The sequence below is a fragment of the Nicotiana tabacum genome, chromosome 14 (assembly GCF_000715075.1).
Source record: "Nicotiana tabacum cultivar K326 chromosome 14, ASM71507v2, whole genome shotgun sequence".
NCBI classification, from domain to species: domain Eukaryota; kingdom Viridiplantae; phylum Streptophyta; class Magnoliopsida; order Solanales; family Solanaceae; genus Nicotiana; species Nicotiana tabacum.
In genome coordinates this window covers 3,412,405-3,427,294 of record NC_134093.1, presented here as the reverse complement: position 1 = coordinate 3,427,294, position 14,890 = coordinate 3,412,405, and the positions used below count along the sequence as shown (strand labels likewise).

Below are 14,890 nucleotides of genomic sequence, written 5' to 3'. Positions count from 1 at the left end.
CCAATAGTTTAAGGGACAAATGGAGCAACTATTTTAACAGGACTGGGTCAATATTGCACCAAAAACCAAATAGAGGGTACTTTGTCTATATTTCCAATAGTTTAAGGGGCAAAATTGAGCAACTATTTTAACAGCACTGGATCAATATTGAAACAAAAGCCAAACTAAGGGTACTTTTGTTCCATTTCCAGTAGTGTAGGTATATATTTCAAAAACGTGGTGCAAATATATTTTTAATACGAGGTACTTTTTCGTTTTCTCTATTTTTCTTTCCGTTTCTTTTTCCGCTAATACCTGCTCTCTCTCTCTCTCTTTCTCTCTCTCTCTCATACATACACACACAGAGGCAGGCATTCTGGTTCTTTCTCTTTTCCCTGTTTGAAGATCACAGTTTGGATCTTTTTTGTCAAGGTAATTGTATATATAGTTTAGAATCTATTTCTGTTTTTATTTTCTGTATAAATAAAAAAAAAATCAGAGTTTTGCAATTTGTATACTGTTTTGTTTTTTTTTTTTTTAATTTTCAGATTGTCGAATCAAATATTCAGTCTTTAAATCCTAAACGAACATAAATTTTTAAAAAATCCAACCTTTGGTTCCAGGTTTTTGCAATTTGTTTAGTAAAGCTTCAAACATGGTGGCCTGCTGGGTCTTGCAATTTATTTTTTATTTTACCCCTTGCTGATTTTATGTGGATTTAGCTTTTTTAAAGAACTGAGGATTCATATCGCCGACCAAACAAAAGTTTGAGATTGTAGTGGAAGTATTATATGTGTATTGACCCACCCATTTTAGCCCAATTAAATTTGACCCGTTTATTTTCGTATCCGCCTATTTGACACCCCTAGGTGTAAGTTAAAAACGGTTGAGATATGTATATATGCGATAGAAAAGGAAAAGAAGAAAAAGGACTGTTCTCATTTATCTGCCGATGATTAGGGAGGTATATAAGTCTTTGAAAATGATAGTATTTGAATACTTTGGCTTATTCGATTTTTACATGTGTATGATGATGATATGAGTTGAGCTTAAATGACGTAGTCATGATTCATATAACCGATTCTAACTTGTTTGGGACTAAGGTATAGTAGTTATTGTTGTTGTATTCAATTTTTACATGTGAGTTGAGTGACATATCTGTCTGTTCCATACTACAAAAAAGGGAAAAATTATGTGAATCACTGACAGACTATGAATGTGGAAGTCATGATATTCCTAGTTGGGGGTGGTGTTGAGCTAATATGTGACTAAACTGCAGAACTAGGTGGAAAGATGCAATTCAAACGTGTTCCAGGGTAGCTAAATGTGCAGTTATATTCACACACACACACACTCGCATAATCTGACAATTGTTTCTTAACCATTCACTAGCACCACATTTTATATTAACGTGTTGAGTCAATTGTTTCAGGCTAGCAATGCAATGTTTGAATGCAGATGATTGATCAAACACCTTTTAGTACTTACTAACCAGCTGAAACCATGACCATTAGGATTATCAGATCCTTTTTCACGTCATTTTCCAATCCCGCTACTCTAATTCCAAATCCAAGTCGCCGCTATTTTTGCACTAACCCAACAGTTGCAAAACGGATATCCCAATATCAATATCCTCTACAATTCCAAGAAAGTTCCCCCCAAAGAAATCTCATTGCGGTGTCTAGTCTTCTTAAAAGATATGGTTTTCCAGCTCTAGAACTTACGAATTTTCTCGAGAAGAATTGTCGTTTACTAAATCTAAACCCCATCAAAATAGAAAAATCTCTAAAGATTCTATTATCCTTGAAACCATCTCAAGAATTCCTTGTGTCCGTGATAAATAGTTGCCCCAGGGTTCTAGAATATGATGCTATAAAGAAATGGGAAGGAGGCATCCAAGGATTAGAAGAGGGATCCAATTTATCCTCCTTGGCTGTGCGGAATATTCTGGAGGTCTCGGTGAAGTTTGAACTAGATTATGATTGTGTTTTGGGGTCTCTGAGATGCCTCAAAGATTTAGGGGTTAGTGATATTACTGTAAATAAGGTTTTGGAGACACATCCCATGGTAACTATGATGGCTGCAGACAAGATTCATGACTGTTTTGAATTCGTCGTTGATGCCTTTAGGATTGACAAGGTTGGATTTGATCGCATTCTCTGCGTCTATCCAGGTGTTTTGGCCTTTGGGATTCAAAATAAGTTTAAGCGATTGCTTGATGAATTTAAAGTTCTGGGCTTTAACATGGAGGTGATCAAGAAACATGTCCTAAGAGATCCTAGAATTCTTGCATTGGAAGTTGGGGAATTATCGCGGTGTTTGGAGCTGCTTAAGAGTTTGAAATGTAGGGAATCTATTAAGGAGGATATTTTTCATGAGGGAGCTTTTAAGGCTGGGTACGAGGTGAAACTAAGGGTTGATTGCTTACGCAGTCATGGGTTAAACTTAAGGGACGCTTATGCTGTGGTATGGAAAGAGCCCAGAGTGATACTTTATTGTGTAGAGGATGTTGAGAAGAAGATTCAGTTTTTAGTGCACGTGATGAAAGTTGATATTCAATGTCTTGTTGACGTTCCAGAGTACCTGGGGGTGAATTTTGAGAAACATATTCTACCAAGATTCGAGGTAATTGACAATTTAAGATCAATAGGTGGACTTGGTGATGAGGTGGGATTGAGGGAGTTGATTAAACCTAGTAGAATGAAATTTTATAACTTATATGTCAAGCCTTATCCAGAGTGTGAAACAATATATGGAAGATTTGCAAGAAATGCTGAAGTGAGAAGTCAACATCCAGTGGGAATGTGGAAGCTTTTCAAACCACAAAATAATCCAAAGTCCAAAGAAGATATTATGAACATTAAGTCGTATATGGATTCGTTGGCGTGAGTTCTGGATCCTTCCTCTAAATTCTACCTGAAAATAGATCTATGTAGCATTCTCTTGGAAGATCCTTTTCTAAGGTATGTTTCCCATCCTTATTCATATGCTTTTCCTTAATGCCGTTGTGGTGTGATGTTCTGTTTTGTAGTTGCAATTTTTCTACAATCCCTTTAGTTTTATAAATTTCTTTGTAATGTTTTTTAAAGATGAAGTAAGTAACATTGATAAGGCATCAAGAAGATGCAGATTTGCTGGGAGGTAAATAGGAGCATTTTTTTAGCTGGCTATGTGCCTCTTTTGGCTCCTGTATAATACTGCCACTAACATCATCAGATAAACCTGCGCAGGCTCGTTCATATCCTCTCTTTCAGAATTAGAACCGAATACAAAACCGCTGTTCTTTGTTTCCAAAGTTTTTAGTTCTGTAGTCTTAAAAACTTGGAATTTTGATAGGTCTATATACTTGTCATATCCATCATTTGGTTCCAAGTTTAAGTAGAATATATCAATCTTTCAATTCTGTTGCAAAATAATTTTTAAGGAGGTGACATGGTTTTTACATCAAATATAGAACATACCCACATACTACTCGTTACAACTCATTTTAGCATCAGCAAGGGTTGTGTTTTTATGTTTTTTTCTAGCTATACTCCTTTTTCAACTGGTACTTGTAACATTTTCCATTTCCGCATTTAATTATTCTTACCACAAAAGGACTTTTTAAAAAAATAAATAAGGAACAATACTTTATTCGAAAGGATTAACTGTGAAAAGTTAACTGCTCTTGTCCATTAAAAGGATTAGATGTGCTTTCTCATTCAATTATTAGTTTTTTCTTCTTGTTTATCATAATATTTGTTCTTCTTCTCGTCCCAGTCTTTGCCGCAGCTGAAAGAGGGATCAAGATGTGCATGATATAATGTTTGCTTGTTAGACCCTTCGGGGTTGCCCAGTTGGTTTGGAGGGCTGGATGACTTGGGATCGAGTCCCCCTCAATGCCTTCTGGGTTGAGCTTGTCGCACATAGCTTGCCTAGTGCGGATTACCTCCCCTGTGTGGTTTACAGGCTATTACACAGGGGGAGGTTTACCCAGTGCACACCAAGTGTAGCGGCTGCGGGTTTCCCTCTTAACAAAAAAAAAATAATGTTTGCTTGTTTTGGCTGGGTGAATATCAGTTGAACATCAAGCTGGAAGTTGGGAATGGTGCTAAGATCAAATTCTGGGATGATAATTGGCTGCATTCAGAGAAACTTAAAGTTAATTTCGCCGTTCTTTATTGCACCACAGTGAACAAGAATTGCTTTGTCGCTAATTGTTACAATGAAACAGGGTAGCAGCTATAGTTCAGCAGGAATTTCAACGATTGGGAAATTTCAACGATAGAAGACTAAAGCACCAACAGAAGTTGTGCTTGTGTTGGATGGGTGGCTTCAAGAAATGCATACTTAACACAAGATTTTCTTCAGAAGAGAGGCTTTGTAAAGTGCAGCTGGTGTTTCTTGTGTGAAAAAGGCTGTAGAGTCGACCGATCCATTTATTACTTCATCGTGAATTTTCTTGGCAGGTTTGATCAGTAATTTTATGTCTGTTTGGGGTGCAATGGTCATGCCAATGTACAGGGTCTACTCTTAAGTTGGCAAGCACAGTTGGCTGGGAATATGAAAAGATTTGGAGAACAGCCCCTATATGCATTATGTGGAACATTTGGCTACAGAGAAATAGAAGATGTTCTGATGAGGGCATAGGATTCATCTGTGTTGTTATAATAGATACTAGGATTTATTTAATGTAAATACATTGTTTTCTTCATTGTGTTTATTATATACAGTATATAGTTTAAATTTTAGAATTGAGACGCAGTAGAATGTTGTATGTATAATGTTAACTTAAATATAGTGTTATATATGTATTTCTGCACCTGTTGTTAACGAGTTGCAGAAAATTCGTAGAAATTCTGCCTCTTTCAACGAAAATCTGACCAGTCCATATAATTTTCTAGTTTAATGCTTTGCATTTCTATAAACAAAAACATCAAAAGTGGTTATAAAACAATAGGAGTAGATAACATAACAGAGAAATAAATTGTAATGTAGAGAAAGTAAGTCTGGAGATTATTATGTAATGTAGAGCATAATGAGAGGTCTCAACCTTCAGCAAATTGAAGATTAACAAAACAGTAACAAATTCCGGAAACAAAGAAGTGCAGAAAAAAGAATCAAGTTTAACATGGGTAGCAATGTACCAAGAAATTGCATATGAGTTCATGTTATCATGTCTATTAACACAAATCGCAGGGGGCAGCTCGTAGGTCCTTTAGCTTATAAGAACTATATCTGAAAAATGTGATTCCATAAGTTTTGTTTTGTACATCTTCTTGAAGTACTGTTCTGTACAATTCCTGGGCAACTTGAAATAACGAACTATGTGAGCTTCTCCCGTTAACTTTATATATTGCGGTTTACATGTTTTGCTGTAATCCTGGAGCTCTTAGATACGACTTATGGTACACGTTCTAGGACCCGTTGTAGAGCCCTTTTTATTCCTTCTTGATCAAGTGATGTTGTCAGTTGTATTTCTTGCACCTGATCATAAATGATCATTTTAGACTGGAAAAGGCGGCGTGGGTTGTAGAAGGGGGAAAACGTGAGGTGAAAGATGATACCTGTCTTCCAGCCCGAGCAAGTAGAGTAAACTGATCTCCAGAAGCTGGTGCCTGTCGGATGCCATAACAGAGAAGATTGGAAATCTATTGTGCATAAATACTGTGAATCACATTTGGTTTATGTTTGACACAACTTACATTCGACAACCAAAGCTGTAAATCCTGTGAAACGACTCGCTTCTCAAATCCTTGTCGAGTAATTGTCACATCATATATGCTATTGAACAAAAACACACAACTTTGTCAGATTTGCTTCAATAATCAAGTGAAAACTGTCGTGTATAATTATTCGATGTGCTAAATTAGTGCAGATAATGGTATATATACAAGGAAGAGCATGAATGAAGAATCAAAATATAGGCCAATTTAATAAAAGAGATGTTTTTAACGAAGCTTCCTGAGAGTTACTCCTATGGGATAAGAGATTTACATCTATGATTGTTTGGAGAAATGATGAAGCCATAGTGTTCATTCAAGTTCTAAACATCAGATCCGATGTTACCAAATGATTCGTTTATGTCAAGTCCTCGTCCAACTTAGACCACCACGCTTGTTTATAGTGGTAATGTCAAGGGACCATATCATGGTCTTAATGAGAAGTGGTATCGCTTATGGATTCATCTTCAATTTCCATAACATGGCACGAGCACTTACAAGGATTCACGTCGTAGCAATGGAGTTGAAGTTTTCTAATTAATCTCTAGGTCTCTAAATTTTATTTTCAAATGATGAATTAATCAGCTCATAACCTCACTACGGAAGATGAGCAAATACTTACCAAGACATTCGAGAACAAAAGGAGACAATTTGTAATAGATTTATGAACAGAAAACCGTTCAAGCAAATAGGTCTAATAACATCATCATATAATAGCCTAATGAAAGACTTAATGCCAAGAATTAAACTTCAAACATACCCATCCTCTTGCATTAGTTCTTCAATTATTGTTTCAAGCCCTGGAAGAGGCTCAATAACAAAGTTGCCATCCGAATCCAAGGAATTAGTGTCGACGGATGCTTCCTGCAAAGTGTTGTAATTCATCAGTAACAGTATTACGCAGCTAGAGGAAAAAAATTAGATTTCAAGGAGGCGACACCAAAATTCTTTCATTTGCACATCTCACCTTATGAATTACTTTGTCCAGAGTTTCCAGCAATGGATCTTCCTCCAGCTGTTTAATTGACAAAGTAATCCTAGATTTGTCTCTGCAATGTGTTCGTGTATTGTGAAATTGAAAGAGACCGGGCGAGAAAATAAAAGAATTAAAAACAATCACTGCCTTCTAATTCAATCATATGGCAGACGCGGTAAACATCTCAGCCTATCAAGTTCTATCTCAACAGGCGATACTGTTTAAAGAAAATGTTTGCTAGCAGTACTAGACGACACATCTACGTAAGCATGATCATGAGAAAATACCTGTCTATATTTATAATTTTGACCCTCACATCGTCACCTTCTGTAAGGATGTCTCTCACATCATGAACTAAATCCCAAGAAACTTCCGAGACGTGGACAAGCCCGGTAAGGTGATATGATCCTGCATCACATGGTAAATAAGAATTACTCCTAGTTGATACGAAGATTGACATAAGTACCGGAATAGTCAGGCTTAAAACACATCCCAACTGGCAAGTCAGGTCTCTACCATCTGGGAAGCGCAGATGAACAAAAGCACCATAATCCTCGACTGAACCGACCCTTGCTTGGAAAATGTCACCTACATTAATTTGATTAGAAAACTTCGACCAGCTAGCATCCTTTTCAGAGAAAATCAACCTTCTTTTGTCCTCATCAGCTTGGATTACCTGACAGCAGCCTAAATGTTAACTGATATTTGAATCATAAAGGAAAGTCAAGATGAAGAAAATTAACTCCAAGCACATAAAAATATATCCTTAAATTACTAAGCAAGACTAATAGAACGAAAAAAATAGGTTGTTGGAATCAAAACGGATTATGTGGTCAATGGACGGATCCAGAAAGAGCAAAAGAATCATGGCGCAGTAAGTTTACATCATACTTGGAACTTCGCTTACAAGTAGCTATCCGATGTGAGATTCGCGAAAAGGAAATCTTACCTTCTTGGAATTTTGCAACATTCTGCAAACCTTAAGCGCTAGAAATTATAATGTGGCATCTAAAATCTAAGTTCCAAATCTTCAAGATGTATTATAAGTTCAAACCAAGGGATACTTTACAAGGGCAATGTGCATGCTTTAGATGAGAAGAAGTTCAAGAATAGCATTGAAGTGATTAATATCGGTACCTTCACGGAGAGGACAGAACCGGTCAAGTCTCTTGCGATCTCTTGAATGGTCTTTTGTGGTTCTACAAAGTAATGGAAATAAGTAAGAAAACAAAACTTTAGGAATTAAATATCTTGTCAATTTGACAAGAAGATAATATGTTCTCCTAAGGATTGTAACTCCATAGAAACAATACAAAGTAAAAAACATCTAACGCAAAAGTCAATCTTCTCTGCTTATGATTCCCTTGAAAATGACATACAATTGCTGATGGCAAACATTTTAAAAATGATGATCAAGCACAAAATAAACTAGAAAGGCTGAAGTTAGTACCTTTACAAGAGTAATAAGGGCTCATCTGCGGAAAGGGTAGAAAACCCACAAGAGAATAGAATCGAATTAGCAAACCACCACCATTGAAGCCTTCAACCTTGCCCTCGTATATTTGTCCCCTCTCACGGTATGTCTTTGCTGCTTTCCAATCAGCAGACTTCTAATTCTTTGTAGTAAAGGAGAACTACATTACATACACTTCAAACCACAATAATCTAAGGGAAGTTAAAAAAAAAAGGTAATCTATAGTACTGAATCAAGTCACTCAGCAAAATCAAAAGAAATACAATTTAATTTTTTTTTTAATATATTCATTATATACACGATATATATTACCAGTCGTGTAAGATACATGGTACAGTGGCCGTAATCATTTCCTAAAAAACACTACTTGGATAACTCAATGGCACAATCAACACACCTTTATCTGAACCGTGATTATGCTGAGACTTCTAATTACTTACCTCCAATTCCTCTTAAATCTAAATTCGGCTTATCCGATCGTGGTTCAAGTCAATCTATTTTCTCCACTCAGCTCTGTCTATAACTTTTCTGCCATTTTCTTGATTCATTATATGTATCTATTAGCAAAGTAAATGTAAACTCCTCAAACAACTACTGATATAAACCATGATTACCACCCCACCCCCAATACACGGCGATGAAATTGTGTTGTTCGTCAGAGCATCATAGTGGAGAAAACAACTAAAAATTAAATATGAATGCTTTTTCATTGGACTGCCCTTTAACAAATTAACTACCACAGTGAAATGGGGTTGCTTAATTTCTTTTTCATCCTAAGTTCCAACTTCCAAGACTTCACTTTCAAATTCTTTTCAACTTCAAGATTCTTAATTTCCTCATTTTTCTTATCAGCCAAGAAAAAAACTTAGAAACAACAACTACTACTACGACTTAGTCCCAAACAAGTTGGGGTCGACTACATGAATCCTGACTTTTCCATTTAAGCTCAATTCATTTCATCGCCATAGCAATAACAACAACAACAACCCAGTGAAAATCCCACAAGTGGAGTGGAGGTTAGGATGTACGCAGCCTTACCCAGGTAGGGAAGTAGAGAAACTGTTTCCGGTATACTCTTGGCTAAAGAAGATGGAAGAAGGTTAGTATGTATGCAGCCTTAACCCTGCCTGAAACTGTTTCCGATATAGCCTCGGCTAAGAAGAAGCGTTGATAGCAAGACAATATATTTAGAAAATTAAATTGAAGATAGCAATGAAGATTGAAGAATATGAAAGAAGTACCGATAGCAAGTTCATTGCCATACCACATAAAAAAAAGTGAAAAGAAATGAGTTAAATATGACTAAAGGGTCTCACCCGATCTTGTTTGATCTCTTCAGGGGCCAAAGATTGCTGATCAACTCCATCAATCTTAGCATTACTAGTAGAAACTGAAACTCTAGGACTTAACAAACAACCCCTTTTGAGCAAACAACTACTAAGTGAAAAATTCACATGCAATGGGCTTGAATTAGCTGAAAAACAACAAGAATGTTGAGTGGAAACAGAATCACTAGTAAAGAACTGTGAAAGAACTGTGGCTGCTGTAAAAGCAGGCATTCTTTCTATGACTTTGTAGAATAAATCAAGAATTGAACAGAGAGGGAAAAAGGGAAGTTTGAGAGTGTGGAATTGAAGTTAGTTATGTAATTTTGGAAGTTTTTTTCATGGTTTTGAGTGTGTGGATTTGGTTTAGATTGACGTGTGAAGAAGGAGAACACATTTGTTCTAAGATGTTTTGGATCATCCATGTGTCATCTTGTAGGTCCTTTTGTGGGCCCCTAATCTATCTTTTCCTAGTTTTGAAAAATTTATTGTCAATCACTTGTTGAGAAATTAAACATACTAATATATATTTAGAGCCAGTTTGGGTATAAGAGTTTTTTCGCTTTTCCCAAAAAATTCGCTTTTTAAAAATCAGTATTTAGTCATAAAATTTTTAATTTTCACTTAAAAATAAATTTTGAAATTTTTTAAAATTTTAAAAATATCAAAAAGTTATTTTTCAAAATTTTCCATCATATCACTCACAAAACTTCAAAAACAACCCAAAATTATATTCATATCCAAACATAACTCTAATTTCAAATATCATTTTCATTTGAATTTTTTTTTTTTACTTTTTTTTTGGAATTTTACAATTCTTATGTCCAAACGCCCACTTAAATTAAACGTCAAAGTATATTTAAACATTAAAAAAAAAACTTACTAGTACTCATATACAAAAAAATTAATAAATTGATAATTCAATTTTATTGAAATATTAAAAAGTAGTAGTTTTAAAATTTATTGTGAAACTATTAAAATTTAAAAAGAAGAGCGTTAATTTATTGTAAAGCGATTAAAATTTAAAATAAAAGAGCTGTTAAGGATGTGGATGACGACATTCCTCTACCTTTAATCATATGGATTCTTATTCAAATTAACGCATTTTGTAGCCTATAGGTTAGCCTTATGACTCTCTTCCTACTCTTGTTTTAAACTTTTAGTGGTCCTTTGATTAGCAACAAAGTTATCCAAGAATTATATTTTCAGGATTATATCTAATATGGAATAAATATTATTCAATCTAATCATAAAATTTATACCAATATTAACTCATAAACTCATAATCAATCACTAGAGAAATGTAATCCCAAATTTTATATTAAAACTAGTATTCTAATCCCGATAATTAAATGGGAAGGTGTTCATACTCACAACTATCAATTTAATAAGTGTACCTATCACGACCCAAAATCCCACCACAGGCGTTGTGATGACACCTAGTCTCTAAGACTAGGTAAGTCGATTTCAATTACCTTTTGAAACCATTTTTTTAATTAAATAAATAATCAAAACTGACAGCGGAACAAATATGAATATACAACCTCCCAAGTCTGGTAGTACTGAGTCACGAACTCTAACTGAATACATAGAATGATCACGAGTACCGAATAAACAATATTGTTTGATTACAAGTTAACAGTACAATGAAAAGAAAAGACTCCAAGGGACTGCGACGACCAAGCAGCTCTACCTTGAATCCTTACGATCCCGCTTTAACTCTGCTCAAGTCCGTTATCTTCAATACCTGGCTCTGCACAAAAATGTGCAGAAGTGTAGAGTGAGCACACCACAGCGGTGCCCAGTAAGTATCAAGACTAACCTCAATGGAGTAGAGACGAGGTAGAGTCAAGATACTCACTAGTCTAATAACATGTGCAATATAATATACAAAATAATATGAAACAAATAATAATAAAGGCAGGATAAAACAACCAGTGATATGCACAACAAACAACAAGAATACCATTAATATCACTCAACAATTAATAAACACAATTACACCCAATTAAATCAAGTCCTTCAAATAAATATTTTTCACATAGTTCTTCCAAATAACTCTCTTCCAAATATAATTCTTTCAATAAATCTTTTCAAATATAATTTTCTTAAATAAATATCTTTCAAATACAATTCTTTATATAATACTTTCTAAGTAAAAATCCTTCCAAATAAATATTTTCAATATAATTCTTTCAATTAAAAAGTCACCATGTGACACCTCATTTCATAATCATCAAAATACGGGTCTCAGCCCATTTTTATATTTTTCATAAATACGGGTCTCAGTCCATTTTTATATTTTCACGGCACCTCGTGCCCATAATTAAATCATCATATTTTCTCGGCACCTCGTGCCCTCATTTCATATCACAACTGCATGGACAATTCACGTGCCAAATATCATTATCATTTCATCACAGCACCTCGTGCCCACATTTTATATCACAACTGCACGGACAATTCACGTGCCAATATCCCCATTTCATATCACAATTCACGGCACCTCGTGCCCACATTTTATTTTATAAACCGCCTGAAAATAGCCACAGACTCCCAATTTCAACATAAATCAGATTATTATTAATTTTCTAACAACAAGACAAGTTGCACAAGGTATAAAAATAAACACAAAAAAATCACAACATTACATGAAAATTGTCAACACCACAACCCCATATTATCACATACTGTCCCTGACAATAGCCACCCTTATCGCTCATATTGTCACCCTTATCTCTCCTACAACCACCCTTATCGCTCTGCCTAGACAATACCAATATCCACCATTATCGCTCCTATTGCCACCCTTATCGCTCCGCCCAGGCAATATTCCAACAAATACAACAATAGTGAAATGCCACCCTTATACCCACATAATATCAATGGTGAAATGCCACCCTTATCTCCCCAAAATAACAACTCACACAACACAACAATTTACACGGAAAATTATCACAGCAACATAACAAAAATCAATTCATATCACAATTTGCCCAATGCCCACAACCAAATTCCAAAGCTACAACCAAGTCAATTAATTTTACAACAAATAACCAAAAGCTCCACACAATGCGTACAACATCCAAAAACAATCAATAGAGATAGAAATTACTCAACATAAAGCAAAGTCTTCATAAAAATCAAATTTTTAATAATTATATAAATATCTCTTCTTAAGCTCATTTAATTAATTATTTGCAGGAAGGAAAATCCAAAATGAAATTAAATTCCAATAATTATCAAACCAGCAAATTCACGAAATTTCATAAATAATCAAATAACAATCACATCAAATTGCCATATAACAACAGAGTCAACAATAAGGATTTATGCACGACAAATAGATGATTAAATATATGCCGACAATTATCTAATTTACTACACAATATGCTCAAGACTTTAACTCAATGAAATTTGCATATATAACCCAAATAAATACTCGTCACCTCGCGTACATGATTTTTTACTACACAAATTATACATAAGACTCAATGCCTAAGGAGAAATTCCCCTACTCGAGGTTAAGAAAGACACTTACCTCTTTGAAGTTATGCCGATATTTTAAAATCGTCTTCTTGCTTGAATTGACCTCTGGGTTGTTCAAATTTATCCAAATTAAATGTATAACTTCATTAAAATTCATCGAAAATAATTCTGGATAATAATACGTCGACTTAATATTTTATTTCAAAAAGTCAACAAAAGTCAAAGTAAGATCCGCCTCTCGGAACCCGATATAATTTTTATGAAATCCAAACACCCATTCCGATATGAGTTCAACCATATTAATTTTATCAAATTCCGATACCATTTCGTCCCTCAAATAGTGATTTTTCATTTTAAAAGTTTTCTTCAAAAACTACCATTTTCCTCTACTCAAAACACAATTTAAATGATAAATATAAAGATAGAATTATGGAAATAAATAGATTCTAGGTTAAGAACACTTACCCAATCGATTTGCTTGAAAACCCACAAAGAATCGCTCAAAACCGAGCTCTACAAGTCAAAATGTGATAAGAATGGCCTAACCCACGATTTGGAAAATTTATAATCTGCCCAGGTCTGAAAGCATCGCGAATGCGGAGAAAGGCTCGCGTTCGCGAAGAATGAAGGTAAGGCTGTCCAGAAAAACCCTTCGCGAACGCGAGGGAAGGAGTGCGAACGCAAAGAACAAGGGACGGAACCTACCCGAACGCGAGACGTTGAACGCGAACGCGAGTGGCTAATCGCGAACGCGATGGAGGAAAAAGGCAAACCTTCGTGAACGCGAACGTGAAGAAGCAATATGGGGTGGTCAGCAGTAACACTTCGCGAATGCGAGATACTCTTCGCGTTCGCGAAGAAGAATACCAGAAGATAGAACAACAGTTCAAAATTAGAGGGAAATGACCTGTAGCCCATCCGAAACTCACCCGATGTCCCCGGGACCCCGTCCAAACATACCAACAAGTTCCATAACCTAACACGTACTCGCTCGAGGTCTCAAATCACATCAAACAATGCCGGAATTACGAATCGTGCATCGAATAGAATTATGAACTTCCAAAACTTTCAACTTCTAAAACTCGTGCTGAAACCTATCAAACCAACCCGGAATGACGTCAAATTTTGTAGGCAAGTCCCAAATAACATAACGGAGCTTTTTCAACTCTCGGAATCGCATTCCTACCTCTGATATCAAAAAGTCAACCTCGGGTCAAACTTCCTAAAAATTCGACTTTCGCCATTTCAAGCCTAAATTGGCTACAGACCTCAGATTCACAGTCCGGACATGCTCCTAAGTCCAAACTAACCCAATGGAGCTAACAGAACCGACAAAACTCTATTTCGGAGTCGTCTTCGTACAGTTCCGACTACGGTAAAAATCCTAAGACTTAAGCTTCCATCTCAGGGACTAAGTGTCTCAAATCTCTCTGAATTATCCGTAAATCAAACTCTACGACACACGTGGGTCATAATACATATTGTGAGGCTGCTCGAGACCTTAAGTCACTGAACGGGGCATAAATTCTTAAAACGACAAGTCGGGTCGTTACAGTACCAAAAATTTCTACGAAATTTTATTATCAATAAAATTGAGTATGAAGTTCTAAAATGTCTTAAAATGAGCATGTGCATATAAAATGGGTAATAATTTTCTTATTTAATCTCGGAAAGGGGAAAATGAAACATTAGTAGGTAAAAGATAGTTTTTTTGTTGCTCATCCGGTATCTGTATTGAGCCCCAATTAAATTCGAATTCGTGCCGAAAAATTTTATATTGAAAGATAAAGTACTTCTTAATAAAGGTGACTATATACTCAATATTGAAATACGAGTCTTCTGACTAAGGATGAAAAGCATTTACCACTAGACATGTCACGACCCAAAACCTAACCCGTCGTGATGTCGCCTATCTCAATACTAGGCAATGCGACAATCTTAGTAA

The 14,890-nt window shown here is 35.5% G+C and overlaps 2 protein-coding genes across 5 annotated transcripts; one reads left to right on the top strand and one right to left on the bottom strand.

The window, feature by feature from the left end:
* The first annotated feature begins 240 nt into the window (after positions 1-240).
* Positions 241-4,669, top strand: LOC107831600 (transcription termination factor MTERF15, mitochondrial-like). Of its 3 annotated transcripts, none has more exons than XM_075229244.1 (3): positions 241-411; positions 1,412-2,942; positions 3,739-4,669. In XM_075229244.1, exon 2 carries the CDS (start codon positions 1,483-1,485, stop codon positions 2,866-2,868), a length of 1,386 nt encoding a protein of 461 aa, XP_075085345.1. In that variant the 5' UTR covers positions 241-411; positions 1,412-1,482; the 3' UTR covers positions 2,869-2,942; positions 3,739-4,669. The 3 variants fall into 3 exon arrangements, with proteins under 3 accessions (XP_075085345.1, XP_075085346.1, XP_075085347.1); XM_075229245.1 differs by having other exon boundaries at positions 256-411; positions 4,193-4,669; XM_075229246.1 differs by having other exon boundaries at positions 256-411; positions 4,039-4,669.
* Positions 4,670-4,972: 303 nt separating this feature from the next.
* On the bottom strand, positions 4,973-9,834 carry LOC107831599 (uncharacterized). 2 transcript variants are annotated; one of them, XM_075229242.1, is made up of 11 exons: positions 9,448-9,819; positions 9,170-9,211; positions 8,108-8,267; positions 7,795-7,856; positions 7,174-7,333; positions 6,945-7,065; positions 6,649-6,730; positions 6,442-6,545; positions 5,664-5,742; positions 5,526-5,576; positions 4,973-5,445 (listed from the first exon to the last, which is right to left on the bottom strand). In XM_075229242.1, exons 1-11 carry the CDS (start codon positions 9,688-9,690, stop codon positions 5,362-5,364), a joined length of 1,188 nt encoding a protein of 395 aa, XP_075085343.1. In that variant the 5' UTR covers positions 9,691-9,819; the 3' UTR covers positions 4,973-5,361. The 2 variants fall into 2 exon arrangements, with proteins under 2 accessions (XP_075085343.1, XP_075085344.1); XM_075229243.1 differs by lacking the exon at positions 9,170-9,211 and having other exon boundaries at positions 9,448-9,834.
* Positions 9,835-14,890: the final 5,056 nt, after the last annotated feature.

Bases quoted from the DNA above. Each gene is read 5' to 3' on its own strand.
- LOC107831599 (XM_075229242.1), bottom strand. From the start codon at position 9,690: ATGCCTGCTTTTACAGCAGCCACAGTTCTTTCACAGTTCTTTACTAGT. The intron at 7,857-8,107 runs GTACTAACTTCA...ATTACTTTGTAG, and splicing joins CCCTTATTACTCTTGTAAAG to AACCACAAAAGACCATTCAA. The intron at 6,731-6,944 runs GTATTTTCTCAT...AACACATTGCAG, and splicing joins AAAATTATAAATATAGACAG to AGACAAATCTAGGATTACTT.
- LOC107831600 (XM_075229244.1), top strand. From the start codon at position 1,483: ATGACCATTAGGATTATCAGATCCTTTTTCACGTCATTTTCCAATCCC.